Raw genomic sequence first — 19,966 nt, forward strand, 5'->3', positions numbered from 1 at the left:
AAGCTGAGCCTGCAATCAGCTCAGGAGTGAAACTCTCAGGTGTGGAGGAGCTCTCACATTCTGGTCATTTTACATCAAAAGGTTTCATAACCTTTCCCAACCTAAACGAGTTCCTTGTTCCCTTGCAGTGACCCTTGTACACCTGAACATTTTCTGGAAAGCAAATTAAAAATACAGGATAATTGTAAAGACTTTTACTTGCCTAATTTGTAAAATACTCGATTTTTTTGCTGTGTTTCCTAAACAGTTCTTGGAGCATCTGCAGGTTTACCTCACCTCATAAATTCAGCAGTTGGGCCACCATTTTTGCAGTTGAATAAAGTTCATCAGGTATGTGACAAAAAAAAACTGTCATCAAAAGAGGTGTTTGGGGAGAGATCCTAAAGTTTTAAGGAATTAAAGCTAAAATCAAGTGTTCTTGTTGGAGCTCTAAGGAAAGCTATGAGATGGGAGAGCAGGCAGTGCTAACTGTGCAAAATTGAGTTATTTTATCTAAATTTTGGACTTCAAACCTGCCAATGTAGACAAAACTTGTCATTACTGGCAGAATGAGGTCTCAAGGAGCCTGGCACATCCCTTTCTCTTGGAGCAGCTCATCCACACTTTATGATTTATCTGATTCAAACCCACCAGTTCAGCAGCCTCAGCTTCATTTTCAAGCTTCCAAATGTGCTGCATGTGCCATAAAAAGCAGAAATTTGCAGGTGTTATTTCTTGCTGATAAACCCCCCCAAGCTCTCCTGGAATTCCAGATGGGCACCAGAATTGCTGAGAGAAAATGGGAAGGATCTTTGGGATGGGTTTGTGCTAGAAATGGAGAGGGGGAAAATGCACCCACAGCCAGAATTTCTGCCTTGAGCTGAGCTGCTCTCAGGGGTTTCTCCAGCTCTGCCAGGAGCCAAAAATTGAATTTAATATTCATGGTAGGGATTCACACAAATACCTACGAGGGACTGGAGTCCAACACTCGGCCTTATTATTTCTGATATTTCAGAAATTTCCATTTTAAAAATAAAATCCCCTTCAGCATCAATTATTTCTGCAGTTCTTTTGACAAACACAGGCTTAAGAGATCTTTAAAATGACTCAACAAAAATGCAGGAATATTCCCTGTGTTAAGTATATTGAGCTCTTGTATTTTTTCTCTAAAAACTGGTAGGTGAATATATTAATTTTGACTAAATTCTGCTTAATTTTGCCCTATATAAAATATACATAATTCTTTGGGTTTTTTTTTAAACTGAAATGACATTTTTCAATTGGTCTGTTTAAGTTCCTGCTGCTCTCTCTTCAGCCTTTGGAAGGCACTGGGAGTGTTTGGTGCTCCCAGCTGGAGCCAGGGATGTTTTCCACAATTAACAGTGGGATTGATGATGATCCAAAGGCTTTTCCAGTGGTTTTTGGCTTGGGAGAGCTGCAGCCAAACAACTCTGTGTTTTCTCTGCCCAGAGGTTTAAAAGTCTCATCTCCTTCTCTTCCTGGGAGCTTCCTGTCATTTGATGAGCTCCAAACCTGAATTTTAGAAGGATTTGATGATCCCAATTTCTTCTCTAAGGCACATTTTTTCTTCTTGGGTGCTTTGTTTTGGGGTGTCCTCTAAAGCCAGAGAAGCAGGTCACTGTTTTGTTGATTAGTTTATTTCTTTATTTTGAAATTCAGTGTTGTCACTGAAAGCCCTCCCCAGTCACGCTGGTTTAGCTCCCTGCAAGTCTTAGGTTTCTCTTCTATATTCAGGGCTTTGTGAAGGAACAGAATGAGAATAAATATTTTAAAATAGTTATTTTAATAGTTATTTTAATAGTTATTTAAAAAGTTATTTTAATAGTTATTTTAATAGTTATTTTTTATCTTAGGTTTCTCTTTTATATTCAGGGCTTTGTGAAGGAACAGAATGAGAATAAATATTTTAAAATAGTTATTTAAAAAGGGTTCAACAGAGAGAATTTGAAGGTTATTCACCCAGTAATTTTTCAGCTTGAGGTAGCCTGCTTTTCAACTTTGTTTCTCTTAATTTCTCTTAGTTATAAATTGTCCTGCTCCAAAATGATGCATTTTCAGCTTTCTCAGGGATGTTTTCCTCAGTCATCCAGCAATTTGTTAAATCTTGATTAACCCAGAGCCTTTCCCCTGAGGATTCTGACCAAACTGATTTTTCCACTCTTTCATTTCTGAAAGTTTTGCAATTGAACCACTTTGCTTTGTTGCTGGAGCCAAGTTCAGAAGGAGCAGCCCCTGGCACTGGTGACAATAACCAGCCCTGCATCATTTCTCCTGGAAATCACTGAGACAATTCAAATAGAGGCATAACTAATCTAGATATGGCCCATCTTTGTTTGGAAAAGCACATTTCTGAGCCCAGAAGATCATATTTCAGTCATAAAGGGTTTTTTCCTTAAGGAATTTAAGCCTGCCACCCAGACACAGCCAAGGCTTGGAAATATCTGGGAGATGTTTTGCACTCTTCATTCCCTGGGTTTGGTGATCAAAAACAATAAAGGGTGAACTTGGCATGACCACAGTGTCCTGTCTGCTTATTTTTGTACAACACCCTATAGAACAACCTGCATTTCACTGGCAGATGATGCTGCCAGGCACTTCCAGGCCTGTAGCATAAATCATGATGTCTTTTAAAGTTTATTTTAAGCCTCAGAGCTGGCCAGAGCTCATAATGTTGACTATACCAGTGGCAGAGTCTGGAGAGGGTGCCCCAAAATTATTAATTCAGTGGCTCAGTTCTGGTGGCAAACTGATCCAGAATATTCTGAATGAGCAATGTGAATATTTAATAGACCTGCCAATGTGCAGGCACTGTGATTTGTCAGGTTTTAATGCCTCTGGAGTAGGATTTCATGTGGATTGTTGTGTTGTGGGGGGAAACATATCTGGGTATTTCTCTGAAGCAAAATCACTTCTGTGGAGGAAATTATTTCCATTTGCTGCCTTAAGTCAAAATCTTTAATTTCTTCAAGCATTTCTGCCTGGCTGCCAGCTAACCCTTGTTTTGATCCTTTCTCAGAGCTCACTCCTGGGGAGCACGTCCAGCCTGCTGCTGCAGAGCCCTGCTCACCTGCCCCTGCCCCAGCAGCAGCTGCTGAAGATGGAGAACATGCAGGCAAACAGTGTAAGGCCATCCCTGCAGCTCTGCCTCCCTCTGAGCACTCCCATAAACCCTAAAAGAAATGAAATCATTTCTAGCATCAGGTGATCTTTAAGTTCCCTTCCAACCCAACCCATTCTTGGTTCTGTGATCCTTGAAGAGTTCAGCGGAGCTGAAGAGGTTGAGAGTGTGGAAGTTGTAAAAAGTAGCTCTGAGCAGATTATTTTAATGATTTACACAGTTTTCTCTTCTTCCTTTTAGAAACCAGGTTTGCTGGGAGAGCCTCCAACAATGCTGCTGCAGACAGTGCTGGGCATAGGGGTGATGCCAGCAGTGAACTCAGGCCTGGCAGCACGAGGAGAAGCTCTCAAGTGTAAATGACATTTCATTTCATCCCAGATCACTAGAAATGCCCACTTCACATTGTGCACCTGACCTTCTCCCTGTGTCACAAAAGCAGCTTGTTCAGTCCTCTGCTAGCTCAGTTATTCCTTCTTTGGTACACTTGGAATATGCTTTTATTTAGAGGTGACATTTTGTGGGGTTTTTCAAAGCAGGTAAATGGGAGTTGCTGAAGAGGCATCACAAATTTGCTCTTTGCCTTCATTTTATTAAGAAATGAGTTTTAACAGCCAGTCTGTGACAGGTGTCAATTTGGAATGCAAATTTCTGTGCCACTGATGCCCTCAGTATTTATGAGGAAGGATCAGTTGGATACTGGGGGTGCTCACCTGGACAGGAGAAGGATCCAGGGGGAGCTCAGAGCCCCTGGCAGGGCCTGAAGGGGCTCCAGGAGAGCTGCAGAGGGACTGGGGACAGGGGATGGAGGGACAGGACACAGGGGATGGATTTAAGCTGGAAATGGGTGGATTTAGATGGGTGTTGGGAAGGAATTCCTGGCTGGGAGGGTGGGCAGGGGCTGGGATGGAATTCCCAGAGTAGCTGTGGCTGCCCCTGGATCCCTGCAGTGCCCAAGGCCAGGCTGGACACCCTGGGACAGTGGGAGGTGTCCCTGCCATGGCAATGGATGATCCTTAAGGTCCCTCCCAACCCAAACCATTGCAGGATTTTCTGCTCTTGTTTCCTCCCCTGTTCCCTGTGTTCTGCCATCCTGGCCCTGCTCTGAGCCATGGCAGTGACCAGGAGCAAGGAAAAGGCACCCAGGGGAGGGCAGAAAGCTCCTCCAAATACCCAGGTTTTCATTTTGGAGAACATTTTCCAGTTTTTCAGTGAAAAGAATTCTTCCCAATGCCAGCTGAGGTGGGGTTTCCCCCTGTGCTCCCATCCAGCATCCTCCAGGATGTTGTTCCCAGGTTTTCTTTGAAAATGCCAGGAAGCACTGAGAAAGTTATCACCGGGCATGTTTAGAAAAGTCAGAGTTTTATTGAATCAGCTTGAAATTGAGTTGTTTGCCTGTGGGATGGGGAAGGAACAAAAAGCAGTGCAGTAGATCTGGAATTGTTCTCCTCCACCCTCATTAACCCCACAACAAACCCTCTGTAATAAATCCCATCTAACAGCAGAGTTTCTCCATTTATGGCTGGCTGCAGCATCTAACGCAGCTCCCATTCCAGCAGCAGCGGCAGCGGGGATGGGCGTGCTGCCATTCTTCCCAACCCAGCCCATGGTCGGACAGGCTCTGCCCGGGCCCAGCGCCGCTGCGGACAAAGCCGAGGCGCTGCCGCCAGCGCCGCCCTTCGCTCCGGCCCTGCCCGGGGCGCTGCGGGCCGCGCCCTCCAAAGCTGCGGGGCACGGCAAGGGCTGCGACTCCGGCCTGGGGGTAAGGGCGCGCTGCACACACACACACACTGCTGCTCTTCTCCTCTTCTCTTCTGCTCCTCTCTCTTCTCTCTCTTCTCTTCTCTCTCTTCTCTTTCTCTCTTCTCTCTTCTCTCTTCTCTCTTCTCTCTTCTCTCTTCTCTCTTCTCTCTCTCTCTTCTCTCTTCTCTCTCTCTCTTCTCTCTTCTCTCTTCTCTCTTCTCTCTTCTCTCTCTCTTCTCTTCTCTCTCTCTCATCTCTTCTTCTCTTTCTCTTCTCTTCTCTCTCTCTCTCCTCTTCCTTCTCCTCTCTCCTCTCCTCTCCTCTCCTCTCCTCTCTCTCCTTCTCCCTTCTTCTTTCCTCTCTCCCTTTCCTTCTTCCTTTCCTTTCCCTTTCCTTTCCTTTCCTTTCCCTTTCCTTTCCTTTCCTTTCCCTTTCCTTTCCTTTCCTTTCCTTTCCTTTCCTTTCCTTTTCCTTTCTTTCCTTTCCTTTCCTTTCCTTTCCTTTCCTTCCTTTCCTTTCCTTTCCTTTCCTTCTCCTTTCCTTTCCTTTCCTCTCTCTTCCTTTCTTTCTCCTCCTTTCCTTTCCTTTCCTTTCCTTTCCCTTCTTTCCCTTTCCTTTCCTTTCCTTTCCTTTCCTTTCCTTTCCTTTCCTTTCCTTTCCTTTCCTTTCCTTTCCTTTCCTATCTTCCTTTCCTTTCCTTTCCTTTCCTTTCCTTTCCTTCTTCCTTTCCTTTCCTTTCCTTTTCCTTTCCCTCCTTCCTTTCCTTTCCTCCTCCTTTCTTCCTTTCCTTTCCTTTCCTTTCCTTTCCTTTCCTTTTCCTTTCCTTTCCTTTCCTTTCCTTTCCTTTCCTTTCCTTTCCTTTCTTTTCCTTTCCTTTCCTTTCCTTTTCCTTTCCTTTCCTCTTCCTTTCCTTTCCTTTCCTTTCCTTTCCTTTCCTTTCCTTTCCTTTCCTTTTCCTTTCCTTTCCTTTCCTTTCCTTTCCTTTCCTTTCCTCCTCCTTTCCTTTCCTTCTCCTCCTCCTTTCCTTTCCTCCTCCTTTCCTTTCCTCCTCCTTTCCTTTCCTCCTCCTTTATTTTAACCCCTCCTGTGTCCCCCCTGTCCAACTCCCTTGACCCCAGGACCATCCTGGGCACACGTGGAGCTCTCACAGTGGTGCTGATGGGGAGAGAACAATGGTCTCTCTCCCTGGTGGTCCAGCTGAAGGAACAAAGGCAGCTCCTCAGTGCTGCAGGGCTCCCCTCCATGTGTTTGCCTCACAGGGCTGGATCATGGAATTTAACATTTATCTCAGGGCAGTGTCTCTTCTAAAGGGCAAACATTGAACTTGGGGTTGAATTTCGTGATTCATCAGGAGCAGTTCTGATGGTTGGGGGGGGCTGTGGGTTTCCAGGTGCTTGTGTGTGTGTGTATAAATTTTCCACTTTTAATTAACAGTTTTAAAAAAGATTATTTATTCCCTTGAAGGTGAGGTGTGAGAGGATGATGGAATGGGATGTAAGTGGTCTCATTCTTTCAGAATTCCTTTTCTGCCCTTAAGAAAACTTACCTTTTTTACATATAAATATAAAATAATTTATAATAATAATAATTATATTTAATACATATTATTACATTATAAAAATAATAAATAATAATTTTAATATACATCAATACTTCAACGTTTTGGGGAAACATGGGCTTAATTAATGATTTTTCCTAACATTTGGCCTTTATTTCCTTGTGTCTCCAAATGAAAAGAGTTGATTTTGTCTTGGCCATGTACTTCATGTTCACTCCCTGCATCTGGAATTGCTCGAGTGATTATTATTCCTTCACTTGCATATAAAAGTTTTTCTTTTGTTTGTTTGTTTTGTAATATCCTTTAGGAACTTGCAGTCTGAAGAGAAACATTCCTACAAAAACCATTTGGAAGACAAAAGTGTAGGCAATGTGTCCAGATTGCTGAAACAAAATGGAACTTGTGAAGGATTGACTTCAAAAGTTTCATTTTATTTCAGAAGTTTTTGGTTTTATTTCTTAGGACTAAGCTTTTCCCAGAACCCTGCTAGGCCACTGAAGCTTATTTCTGACCAATTTTATATGAATTTAATGCAAACTGCCCTGTCCATTTTTCAGACTCCCTTGAAAAAACAGACTTCTCTGCTTGGGGAGCCCCCAAAAGAAATCCGGCTCAGCACCAACCCCTACTTGAACTTGGCAAGTGTTTTGCCTGGTATCTGTCTGCCAGGTAAGCCCACATTCCACGGATTTCATTGCAGATTTCCACAGCCAGAGCATGGCAGATACTTGCCCTGTTGGCCTGGTAAATCCAGTGCCCACAGCATTTATCCTCAAGGGAATCTTGTGGTGTGTCTCAAAAGTGCAGAGTAATTTACCCTGATGCTTAAACATCAAGGGCTGTGTTTTCAGAGGCTCACAGACTTGTAGAAGCCTTCCAATTATTAGCAGCACTGATGAATTTGGGGCACAAATCTCAATTTTAACCCTAGAATAGAACCTAATGAGTGTGGTTTTTACAAGCCAGGTGCTGATCCCAGCTCTGTTCTTTGTGTTCCCAGCAGCAATTGCCAGCAAAGCCTCCAGTCCTCCACAGCAGAGCAGCCTTCCAAACAGTGTGGTGGATGCTGCTGTGTCTCAGGGAACTGCATCACAACATGCAATGGAAAATTATTTCAGTTATTCCCAGCAGCCTGGGGAGTACCCACAGGTAGGAATAATCCCACAGCCTGGGCTTCTCCCAGAGCTGCTCCTTGTTTTCTCTGGGTGTTTTTCCTGAGCCTCTGCACTGACACTTTATCTGATCATCTCAGTGTTCAGAGCAGATTTAGCACAAAGAACATTCCCTGCTGAAATCACAACCCTTGAAAAAATTGTTTCTTGAGGGCCTGAGCTGTGGGCACTCACTAAAAATGACTTCTCAGCACCTCTGCCTTGGCTTTTGTCTGCCTTCAGAACCAGGGGGTTTTTCTCTTTGCCTTGCCCAGAAGTTTTTGAGTCCTGAACCTTGGCTGGAGCCCAGGGCAGAGAGCTGCAGTTGCTGCACAGCCTGGGGATGTTTGCCAGCTGCTCTCATGGACAGGATGTGCTCCCCATGTGGAGATCAGAGCCTGGCCAGGAGCTGCAGGCCCTGCAGAGTGTTCAGTGCTCAGAGCCAGGTCCATGGGACACTGGCAGGGAACATCTCCTTATTTGCATTAAGCACCCTGAGTGTCTGTAGAACTGTAAGTGCACAGGACAGAGCTGAGAGCTGCCTCTCCCTCCCCAGGGGGACACAGAGCCTCTCCTGGGCTGCTGTGAGCCCCAAACTCCTGGCACTCGGGGATTGGCTTGGGAAGGGAGATCTCTGAAGTAGAGAGGGCAGCCTGGCCACAGGGGAGGGGACAGGGTCAGTGCACAGAGCTTTGCCAGGGGCCACACAGCCCTTGGATCAGACCTGCTGCTGGAGGGGCTCCAGGAGAGCTGCAGGGAACCTGGGACAAGGCCTGGAGGGACAGCACACAGGGAATGGCTGCCACTGCCAGAGGGCAGGGATGGATGGGACATTGGGAATTGGGAATTGTTCCTGGCAGGGTGGGGGTGCACAGAGAAGCTGTGGCTGCCCCATCCCTGGAGGTGTTCCCATAACAGGAATTGTTGTTCCTGCCTCTCTGCCAGGCCAGAGGTGCCCCCTGTGTGTTTTAAGCACTTTCCATAATTTTAACTGTTTGATTTGAGCTTCACCACTGGTGCTGAAGGTGTTTTGGTGCTTCTTGGAGAGCTCTGGGCTGTAGGAATTGTAGGCAGGCATAGGAGAGGATTTCTGCTCCTCTGTAGGAGGCTGTCCAGCAGTGGTACCAGCATTATGCTCAGGCACATCACTCTACCCAGGCCAGAGTGGATGGCTTGGAAAATGAAGCCTCTGAGGTGAGAAATAATTTCATTTTCTTGCTGTCTCCACTGGCTGTTGCTCCCATCAGCTTTTGGACTCCTGCTTTGTGTGTTGGCACAGGAATGAGGGGCTGCAGAAGGCACTGCATGGGCACTGTTGCAGGGCAGCACCCCCAGAGTCACACCCAAAATCCCCCTCTCTAAAATCCCACCACCCAAAAGCACCTGGAATGCTCAGCAGTGGATTACAATGCTCCCACCAGGAACAGCACACCATTAATGGCATTTCCCAGGGCTCAATCTCCCAGTATTGAAGGGCTGTTTCTGCCCAAGCTGAGGTTTTTGTGAGCAAGGAGAAAGACACTTTTGAAAGGAATGACACAAATTAAAGCATCATCCAAACCCCACATTTTGCTCCAGGAATTGCTGCACCCCCGAGCTGCTGTGAACTGCACCTCTTGTGACTCAGGTATTTCCTCACCTGCTGAGAGCTCATCACAATAGCAGAAAAAAAAAAAGAATTATTAAACCTTTTTTCCTTCTGCTTCACGGATCCCCTTCTGGATTCAGGAACCTGCAGGTGGATCTTTCCCAAACTACAGCACCTGCCTGCAGGTGGTGCCTCCCTTTTTGAGCGGAGCCCCGGGATCGCAGCCGGGCTTGCAGCCTCCTCCAGCCAATCCCCTAAAGCAGGTGAGAGGAGCAGGAGGAGGAGGAGGAGGAGCAGCAGCGCCTGCAGACGCTTCTCCCTGGCTGCTGCTGCCCCCGGGTGGAGCTTTCCCTCTGCATCCCCGCTCCACACAATTCCTGGGAATGTGAGAGGAGGCTGGGCCAGCTCCAGAGCCTGCAGAGCCCTCCAGGCCCTGGGGATCAGCTCCTCTCAGGGCCCCAAAAGCCACGGGCAGAGCCAGGCTGGGGTTTTGGAGGCAAATAAAGTAGGAAGAGAGGAGGAGAAGGTTTGCACTGGATTTAAATGGGTGTTTGCCTGACTTGCAGATGGTTTGTACTGGGATAGGATCTCTGAAGTTGAGAGAGCAGCTCAAAATTTCCTGGAAAGCAAGTTTTAGGATGAAAACTAGTTCTTCTTCATAAGTTTAAATAGTATTGTGTAACTAGATAAAAAAGTCCACATTGCAAGCCACAAGTAGTTAGTTATTAGGTTAAAAATAATTTAAGTATCATTTCTTAGTTAATCCTTAAAAATCTTATAAAGAAAAAAATACAGCTCCATTTTTAGTTTATTAAAATCAAGTACTACAAAACTCACAACTATAACATAAAAACTATAACATAAACTATAATGTAAAACTAGAACATCACTAAAAACTGATATCTCAGGATCTCTGCTGCTCAGAGGGACCCTGAGATGCATTAGAAAGTTTCTTTTCCCAGCCCAGGGGTCGAAGAAGGAGTCAAAGCTCTTCAGTTCTCAGTCTCAAGGTTGTTTATTGTTTCTTATCTATAAAATGATTGTTTCTTTCTCCTGCCCTGCCGAGGTCTGTCCAGCAGGACTGACAGAGGCACTCTGCCTTCCCTGGGGTGCTGTTATCTTTTTATACTAAAAACTACCTGTACAATATTTACAATTACTTTCCAATACCCATCACCTGTGTTAGACACTGAGCTTCTGCTCTAAACCAATCCAAAAGTGCCACCATCACAGCAGGAGATGGAGGCCAAGAAGAAGAAGGAGAAAGGCTGGACATGCCCAGATTCCTCCATCTTGCTCCCTGAACCCTCATTCTAAAAACCCCAAAAAAATCTATTTTTCACCCTGTGATAAATTCACTATCATTCTACTTATCATTCTACTCTTAACAAGTCTTTCTTGACTTGCAATTCTTCATACAGGGTTGGTAATTGTTTTTTCCAAGGGCTCAATCAAAGGCACAGGGTCCATGGGCTCTGTGCCAGGGTCTCTGAGCGCCCTGACAGGGCAGCCCGAGGGATGTCCTGGGCTCTGACCCTAATAACCATCGGATCGAGCCCCGTGACCGCAGCCAGGCGAGCCGTGACCGCTGTGCCCGTGTCGCCCTCAGGTGGCCCCGAAGCGCAGCTCCTCGTACCTCGTGTCCTGCCCCGAGCCCGGCCCCGCGGAGCTGCCGGGCCCCGCGCGGTTGGCGGAGTCCTCGCTGAAGAAGAAGCGCGTGTATTGAGGCGGGGCTGGGATCCAGGGCTCCCAGCCGGGGCAGGCAGCCGGGAACCCCGCTGCAGTTATTGCTGCCTTCACTTCCCACCAGGAGCTCCTGCTCGGCGGGGGCGGTGTCCCCAGAGGAGCCGGCTCTGTCCCGGCACCGCGAGGACAAAGGTGACAGAGGTGGTGGCTGCTCTCGCTTGGAGAGGAGGGGACAGCGTTGGCTTTGTCACCTGTGGGACAGAGCACGGGGACTTGGGGAGCTGGGGCAGCTCCAGCTGAAAGCAATAAAAACCCAGAGGAAAGAAAGCTGATCCTTTCTCCAGTCCTCAGCCTGAGGAAGTTCAAAGAGGAAGTCTTGATAGTAATTATTTTGTATTTTTTTAACTCAGAATGTGGGGGTTTTTTTTTCCAACTTTCCTTTTTCCAGGATTAAGAGCTCTGCATTTACAGCCTTTCAATTTTTAATATTTCTTCTTAATCCTGGAATGGAGCGATACCAAATGGATTCCCAGAGCCTCAGTGACGTTCCCAATAAATGCCTGTCCAAAGGGAGATGCTGTCCTGAGCTGCCTTGGAATATTCCCTGGGATTTGGAGAGCTGCTCCTTGGACAGTGGAATAACTTGGTTTTTACAGCTTTCCCATGGTGTGAGGCAGCATCCTCCTTCCACAGGCACGGGACAGCTCTTCCTGGGCCACCCCACATTGTTTCCCACTTTTGGGTGTATTTTCCTTTTTTTTTTTTTTTTTTTCAAAGACTTTTTGTATTTTTAGCTTCTTACCAGCTCTGCCTCGAGCTGTTCTCTTCTGCCCTTGGAGCTGGAGATCAGCAATCCTTCCTTTAGCCCTCAGTGACAGTAGAGGAGGAGCCAGCCCTCCTTCCAAGGCTGTGTCCCTTGGAATCCTGCTGCAAATCCATCTGGATTGAGTTCACTGAGGCCAGGAGCCACCTCCTTCTCCCTTTTCTTTGCTAGAGAACACTGAAGCCATTTTTCAATACTGATTTTTTTAAATTAAAAGTCTTAAACTTTTGCCTTTCAAGCTTTGGGATGTGACCAGGATCCACATTTTCAAAGCTTAAAAAAATCCCAAGCAAATTTCCCTCTTCCCTCAGCTGCTGGAACTGCTCCACAAACAGGAGCCAGGAGCTTTTCTGGGATTCTGCCTGTATGTATTGATAAATTCACTTGTAATATTTTGTTTCAACTGTTTGTATATGCAACTTTCTCAACTTGTTACACTTTTCAATGAAAATAAATTGTTGGTACTTACTTGAAGTGGGTTTTTTGTGGGAGGAAAACAGCCCTGGACTCCTTTAATCAGGTATGGTAGGAAAAGGTTTTAAAAGAACACCATTCCCATGGAAATTCAATTTTAAAAACTTTCCTCTGTTTAATTTATGATTAAAAAGGGAGGCACATGGAGAAAAAAAAAAATTTATTAGACTTGTTTGTATAAAGAGTAACAAAGTGCTTACAGATTAAATTCAGCTTCCTAAGTGAAATACAGAAACAATAACACTGTAAAAATAAATCTGACCTCCTTGGAGCTCATAATTACCATTTTTTTATATATATTTATATATATTTATATATATATAGACCTCTTTCTGTTATTGCCAAAACTGGAGGATCTCTTCAGAGCATTTTCCAACTCCAGGTGTGGTAGGAAACATGATGGCAGCAGAAGGTTCCAGTTAAACCACTCAAGGGCTGAGTCAAAATGTTCTTTAAAAAATGGTTGGAGGGGTTCCCAGTCCCTGGGACAGCCCAGGGTGCCCAGGCCTTTTTCCTTTTGGCTAATCCTGGGTGCCCAGGCCTTTTTCCTTCTGGATAATCCTGGGTGCCCAGGCCTTTTTCCTTTTGGCTAATCCTGGGTGCCCAGGCCTTTTTCCTTTTGGCTAATCCTGGGTGCCCAGGCCTTTTTCCTTCTGGATAATCCTGGGTGCCCAGGCCTTTTTCCTTTTGGATAATCCTGGGTGCCCAGGCCTTTTTCCTTTTGGATAATCCTGGGTGCCCAGGCTTTTTTCCTTTTGGATAATCCTGGGTGCCCAGGCCTTTTTCCTTTTGGCTAATCCTGGGTGCCCAGGCCTTTTTCCTTTTGGCTAATCCTGGGTGCCCAGGCCTTTTTCCTTTTGGATAATCCTGGGTGCCCAGGCCTTTTTCCTTCTGGATAATCCCCTCCAGGTTCTGGGCATGGGCTGGGTTCCTTCCCAGCTCCAGGAATTCCTTCCCTGCACATCCCTCAGCCCCAGGGATGCACATTCACCCCCTCCAGGGGTGCACCTGGGCTGGCAGCTCCAGGGGGAAGAATGTGGGAGTGGAGTTAGGAAAAGCAAATTATTTATCCCAAAATTGGGCTTTTCACTGAAATGCACAACTGTGCCTGCCCAGCCCTCCACACTGCTGGGGTGGTATTTTTGAACACTTTTTTACAAATACCTGTAAGAGCTCAGGACTGGGGCCTGGTGGGTTTATAAAGAGCTGAAAATTTTGCTTCCCCCAAATATTTTTATGCCAAAATATATAATTTTTATGTTTTGTTCGTTATTAGGATTTAAGTGCATGTGAAGGTATTTTGTCAGCTGATTTTATAATTATTAATTGAGCCCTTTTAGAGCCACTGGCTGAGGTCTGAGCTGAGAAATGCAGTGGGCTTTCCCAGCTCACATCATCCAGCAGGGCAATTCCAATTGTGGCACAGCCAGAATCAGAGCAGGATAAAACTGCCCTGCAACAACAGCAGCAAAGGGAGCTGGAGCTCATTTTGCCCAAACTTTTTAAATTCTTTTAATCCAACTCTTCAGTCTGTTGGCAAAAGAATCCTTTATAACCACGTCAGCCCAGCCAGAGTACAAATTACAGGAGTAAAAAAAAAAAAAACAAACCAAAAAGTAAGAGCCTTGGGCATAGATAGGTTGCTGGGCATTTAAAGTCCTGACAGGATTAGAAAAAATTATTTACATTTTACTAATAATTGCTTCAAACCCTTGGATCAGGTTGTGGAAGGTGGTACGTTCGTCGTGTTTGAAGATCCAGCACTTCCTCATCAGCTGATCCACCTGGCAACAGAACCAGGGACATTTTTAAAGGCATGAAACATTTCTTGGGGTTTTCCAGGAAAACCAATGGAGCAGAATGAACAGATACACCTCAGCTGTTGGGCAGGGCCAGCAGCAGGGACCTGAGCAGGGGCTTTGGGCAGTTCAGGTATAAACCAACACAGCAGTTCCACCTGCGGAGCTGCACCCCAGGAATTGCCAAAATCAGAAGGATTTTCATGGATCCCGGTACTAGAGCAAGTCCCTGCCCCCTCTGAAGGGCCACCATGGACTTGGGAATGTTAATATCAGAAAACATCTTAAAACAATGCTTGAAAACCTTGGCAGTGCCTTTTCCCAGCACTCCTGAAGGTTTTCCTACCTGAGTGGTCAGGGAAGTGTGACCCCTCTGAGGCTGAACCTGTGTCCAGCAGGGGCAGATGGACAGACCTTCCTTCCTCCATCCCTCCCTTCTTCCTTCCTCCATCCATCCATCATCCATCCATCCATCCATCCATCCATCCATCATCCATCCATCATCCATCATCCATCCATCATCCATCCATCATCCATCCATCATCCATCCATCATCCATCCATCCATCCATCCATCCATCCATCCATCCATCCATCATCCATCATCCATCCATCATCCATCCATCATCCATCCATCCATCCATCCATCCATCATCCATCCATCATCCATCCATCCATCCATCCATCCATCCATCATCCATCCATCCATCCATCCATCCATCCATCCATCATCCATCCATCATCCATCCATCATCCATCCATCCATCCATCCATCATCCATCCATCATCCATCCATCCATCCATCCATCATCCATCCATCCATCATCCATCCATCCATCATCCATCCATCATCCATCCATCCATCCATCCATCATCCATCCATCCATCATCCATCCATCATCCATCCATCCATCATCCATCCATCCATCATCCATCCATCATCCATCCATCCATCATCCATCCATCATCCATCCATCCATCCATCATCCATCATCCATCCATCCATCATCCATCCATCCATCATCCATCCATCATCCATCCATCCATCATCCATCCATCATCCATCCATCCATCCATCCATCCATCATCCATCCATCCATCATCCATCCATCCATCATCCATCCATCATCCATCCATCCATCCATCCATCATCCATCCATCCATCATCCATCCATCATCCATCCATCCATCATCCATCCATCCATCATCCATCCATCATCCATCCATCCATCATCCATCCATCATCCATCCATCCATCCATCCATCCATCCATCCATCCATCCATCATCCATCATCCATCCATCCATCATCCATCCATCCATCCATCCATCCATCCATCCATCCATCATCCATCATCCATCCATCCATCCATCATCCATCCATCCATCATCCATCCATCCATCATCCATCCATCATCCATCATCCATCCATCCATCCATCCATCCATCCATCCATCATCCATCATCCATCCATCCATCATCCATCCATCATCCATCATCCATCCATCCATCCATCCATCCATCCATCATCCATCCATCCATCCATCCATCCATCATCCATCCATCATCCATCCATCCATCATCCATCCATCCATCCATCATCCATCCATCCATCATCCATCATCCATCCATCATCCATCCATCCATCATCCATCCATCATCCATCATCCATCCATCCATCCATCCATCATCCATCCATCATCCATCCATCCATCATCCATCCATCCATCCATCATCCATCCATCCATCATCCATCCATCATCCATCCATCCATCATCCATCCATCATCCATCCATCCATCATCCATCCATCCATCATCCATCCATCCATCATCCATCCATCCATCCATCCATCATCCATCCATCCATCCATCCATCATCCATCCATCATCCATCCATCCATCCATCCATCCATCATCCATCCATCCATCCATCATCCATCCATCATCCATCCATCCATCCGTCATCCATCCATCCATCATCCATCCATCATCCATCCATCCATCCATCCATCCATCCATCCATCCATCATCCATCCATCCATCATCCATCCATCATCCATCATCCATCCATCATCCATCCATCCATCCATCATCCATCCATCCATCATCCATCCATCCATCATCCATCATCCATCCATCATCCATCCATCCATCATCTATCCATCCATCCATCCATCCATCCATCCATCCATCCATCCATCCATCATCCATCCATCATCCATCATCCATCCATCCATCCATCATCCATCCATCCATCCATCCATCATCCATCATCCATCCATCATCCATCATCCATCATCCATCCATCATCCATCATCCATCCATCCATCCATCCATCCATCATCCATCCATCCATCCATCCATCCATCCATCCATCCATCATCCATCATCCATCATCCATCCATCATCCATCATTCATCCATCCATCCATCCATCCATCCATCCATCCATCATCCATCCATCCATCCATCCATCCATCATCCATCCATCATCCATCCATCATCCATCCATCATCCATCCATCCATCATCCATCATCCATCCATCCATCCATCCATCCATCCATCCATCCATCCATCCATCATCCATCATCCATCCATCATCCATCCATCCATCCATCATCCATCCATCCATCATCCATCCATCCATCCATCCATCCATCCATCCATCCATCCATCATCCATCATCCATCCATCCATCATCCATCATCCATCCATCCATCATCCATCCATCCATCCATCCATCCATCCATCCATCCATCATCCATCATCCATCCATCATCCATCCATCCATCCATCCATCATCCATCCATCCATCCATCCATCCATCATCCATCATCCATCCATCCATCCATCATCCATCCATCATCCATCCATCCATCCATCATCCATCCATCCATCCATCCATCCATCATCCATCATCCATCCATCCATCCATCATCCCTCCATCCATCCCCATCCCTCCCTCACCTCCTCAGGACAGCTGGCTGGCCGTGGCAGTCTCTTGTCATCCTGCAGGACCCTCACGAGCCGTGCCACCGTCATCTGTCCCTGTGTGGGGCCGATCATCTTCAGGAATTCCTGTGGGTACAGCAGGGTCAGCTGGGAGTCCCTGACCCCAGTGCCAGGACAAGCCCCAGGTGTTTCCCAGGATAATCCTGGAGGAAGGTGCTCCCCAGGGAAGGGGTGGAACGAGATGAGCGTTAAGGTCCCTCCCGCCCCAAATGAGCCCGCGATTCTCTGATTGCTGCTCTTGTTGCCCAAACCAGTAACAATTATTTTAAATTATGGGATTGAAGCGGCTCTTGTTGCCCAAACCAGTAATAATTATTTGAAGTGATGGGACTGAAGCAGCTCTGGCAGCCACTCTGTCCCAGCCACTCACAGCCATGGGGCTGCACTCGGAGTCGCAGTAGGTGAGGAGCTCGTAGAGCGTCACCCCGAAGGACCACACGTCGGAGGCGATGTAGAACTTGCTCTGCAGCAAACACTCCGGGGCGTACCTGGGGACACGAGGGGACAGCGTCACACCCGGGGACCCAGCCCTGCCCACACACAGCCTGAGCAGCTCAAGAGCCACAGCTGTGTTCGTGGAGCCCTTGCACATAAATTAAAAAGCAATAAATAAGGTGTGTTCCACAGTGAGGCACAGTGAAACCAAGGAGACCCAACCCAAAATAGTGGGGAAATGGATCATTAAGTGCAGGAAGTGCAGCACAGGAGGTGAGCACAACAGTTCACCAGGTGCCTTCTCCTTGCTCTCATGGTGTATCTTTACTTAAGCCTCTTATAGAAACAGGAAAATCCAGGGGAGTGCAGGAGCAGAGGGGTCCCTGTCCCCAGGCCGTACCAGAAGACGGGGCTGTCGCGGTCGTCCTTGACGGTGTAATATTCCTTGTCTGTCTCGATGGCCTTGGTGAGCCCAAAGTCCCCGATCTTCACCCTGTTCTCACTCTCCACGAGGACGTTCCTCGCTGCCAGGTCACGGTGCACATACTGACAGGAGCCCAGGTAGTCCATGCCCTGAGGGAGGAGAAAAGAAACCTTTCATTTCCTTTTCCTTTATTCCTCCAATACTTTAACCCCTTTTTCTCCAGTGATTGCTTCCTGACTGTGCTCTGCACTCTCATCTCCATCCCTTTAGACTTCACCTCGCACCTTTCCTCTTGCCAGCACATTCCAAGTGCTGCCCTCCCCCCTGATCCTCCAAATTCTCCCACAGGAACAACTTTTCAGAGCAAACTTTGGAACTTGGAACCTCCTCATTATTCCCCAGCTGATCCTTGTGCCACTGGCACCCAAAGCACGGATTCTGATCCATGGGGACAGAGAAGGAGAATGGGTTTGTTGGTGATGTCCTCCATCCCCCTCACCCAGCTGATGGAGCTGCCGGCTCGGGGCCCAGCTCACCTTGCAGATCTGAACTGCATATCTGAGCAGCTGCTTGAGATTGATCTTGTTCTTGTTCCGTGGGAGATACTCCTTCAGGCTCCCAGAGGGAAGGAATTCCATGATGAGTTTAATCCCACTTCCTCCTAAAAAACAGAGCATGTTTGATTTGCAGACCCTTCTCAACAGCTTTGGTACAAGCCCAGAGCACCAGCAGCATTTTAAACATCCCATGGCTCATTCCCATCATCCATCCCTGAGCCAATGCACAGGAAAACCTGCTCCAGGCAGGACATTTATAAATTCTAAAGGAAAACCCAGACACTTTTTCATTTTCTGCAAGATTTACCATCTTCTGTGCAAATCCCCTTGTATTTGACAATGTTGTCGTGATAAAGATTCCTCAGGATTTCAATTTCCTTCTTGAGGTCAGCAATGTGATTCCCTCCACTCTCTGGCTTCAGGGATTTCACTGCCACCTGCTCCCCGGTGTTGTCACCTTCTGGGTCATATCTGCACAGCTCCACCTTGCCAAAGTGGCCCTGGGAGGGAGAGAAAGGAGCATCCTTGAGGACAATGCTCAGACAGTGACAGCCAGGCACTGATTTGGGTGTCTGTGACACAGCAGGGGCTGTGGGAACAGCCAGGCACTGATTTGGGTTCATGGGGCTGTGGGAACAGCCAGGAGCACTGGCTGTGTTCTGGGGGTGATGTTGCTCTTACCTCCCCCAAATCCCGGATCCTTTTCAGGAACCTCTTCTCAAAGAGGGTGGGATCCACCTCGGTCACAGGTTTCTTCTCTGAGACAATATCAGGATCTGGGGGGGAAAACACCCCAGGTCAGGCTCCTGCCTGGTCTGACACTCCAAGGCATTCTTGCTCTATTCCCTCTCCCACCTTTCCCTCCTTAGATCCCAGCTGCTTTCTGACAGGGAGTTCTCCATCCCTTTGTGCCAGTCTGGATCTGCTTCCACACCCACACCCGGATTTCTCTGGGTGAGTTTCCAGCCCTGGAGCAGCTGCTCAGCTCCCAGGAGGTTGGAAGGAGATGCTCTCCAGGTCCCTCCCAGCCCAGGATTCCATGATCCCTCCCTCAGTGTCCCAGGCCTTACTCTGCTCCTCCAGTTTGTTGATGTCCCTCATGATGGCCCTGAAGAAGGGTCTCTGGTGGGGGTCATAGTTCATGCACTGCTTCATCAGATCTGCCAGCTCCTTGCAGGACGGCGTGGCCAGCACAAAGTGGCCCTCGTAGAACCTCTCCTTCTGTGGGAGCAAACAGACAATTCCAGCAATTTCAACTTCCACAGCCCCCAGTTCTGAGCTGGGCACTGCCTGGGCTCGAGGATCTCTGAGGTCTTTTCTAACCTGAGCAGTTCTGTGATTCTACATCAGAGGATGTGACCATGAATCCTTATTTCAATGTGAGCTTTGCCAAGGAAATCCCCCTGTTCAGCTGGAACTTGGATCTTTAGGGAATTCCTCTTGTGCTGAGTCTGGAGCTACCACTTAACACCCACGAAGTGTTCCAAAGGTGCTGAATTCACTTTCAAGAATCATTTCCTGCCAGGTTTTCCCAGTTATTTATGCACCAGGAAATGTTTGCCAAGGACACCCTGGGTGCTCCTCAGCCCTGGGAGGTCCCAG

The 19,966-nt window shown here is 47.1% G+C and overlaps 2 protein-coding genes across 4 annotated transcripts in view; one reads left to right on the top strand and one right to left on the bottom strand.

The window, feature by feature from the left end:
* The window catches only part of RAVER2 (ribonucleoprotein, PTB binding 2), a 29,940-nt gene extending 17,808 nt beyond the window's left edge, over positions 1-12,132 (top strand). The window contains exons 6-14 of the mRNA XM_071436939.1: positions 248-330; positions 3,017-3,121; positions 3,359-3,470; positions 4,675-4,877; positions 6,974-7,085; positions 7,417-7,565; positions 8,672-8,761; positions 9,296-9,418; positions 10,765-12,132. Coding sequence (XP_071293040.1) covers positions 248-330; positions 3,017-3,121; positions 3,359-3,470; positions 4,675-4,877; positions 6,974-7,085; positions 7,417-7,565; positions 8,672-8,761; positions 9,296-9,418; positions 10,765-10,881 — 1,094 coding nt within the window. The 3' untranslated portion in view covers positions 10,882-12,132. The remainder of the gene's footprint in view (positions 1-247; positions 331-3,016; positions 3,122-3,358; positions 3,471-4,674; positions 4,878-6,973; positions 7,086-7,416; positions 7,566-8,671; positions 8,762-9,295; positions 9,419-10,764) is intronic.
* A 153-nt stretch (positions 12,133-12,285) lies between these two features.
* JAK1 (Janus kinase 1) overlaps positions 12,286-19,966 on the bottom strand; it is a 71,523-nt gene continuing 63,842 nt past the window's right edge. For all 3 annotated transcript variants that reach the window (XM_071436926.1, XM_071436925.1, XM_071436924.1), the window contains 8 exons: positions 19,435-19,585; positions 19,046-19,140; positions 18,672-18,864; positions 18,344-18,468; positions 17,784-17,956; positions 17,319-17,436; positions 16,904-17,014; positions 12,286-13,922 (listed from right to left, as the gene is read on the bottom strand). In XM_071436926.1, coding sequence (XP_071293027.1) covers positions 13,821-13,922; positions 16,904-17,014; positions 17,319-17,436; positions 17,784-17,956; positions 18,344-18,468; positions 18,672-18,864; positions 19,046-19,140; positions 19,435-19,585 — 1,068 coding nt within the window. In that variant the 3' untranslated portion in view covers positions 12,286-13,820. The remainder of the gene's footprint in view (positions 13,923-16,903; positions 17,015-17,318; positions 17,437-17,783; positions 17,957-18,343; positions 18,469-18,671; positions 18,865-19,045; positions 19,141-19,434; positions 19,586-19,966) is intronic.

The sequence above is a fragment of the Agelaius tricolor genome, unplaced genomic scaffold (genome assembly GCF_023055355.1).
Source record: "Agelaius tricolor isolate 1412-34295 unplaced genomic scaffold, bAgeTri1.0.p SCAF_11, whole genome shotgun sequence".
NCBI lineage: Eukaryota > Metazoa > Chordata > Aves > Passeriformes > Icteridae > Agelaius > Agelaius tricolor.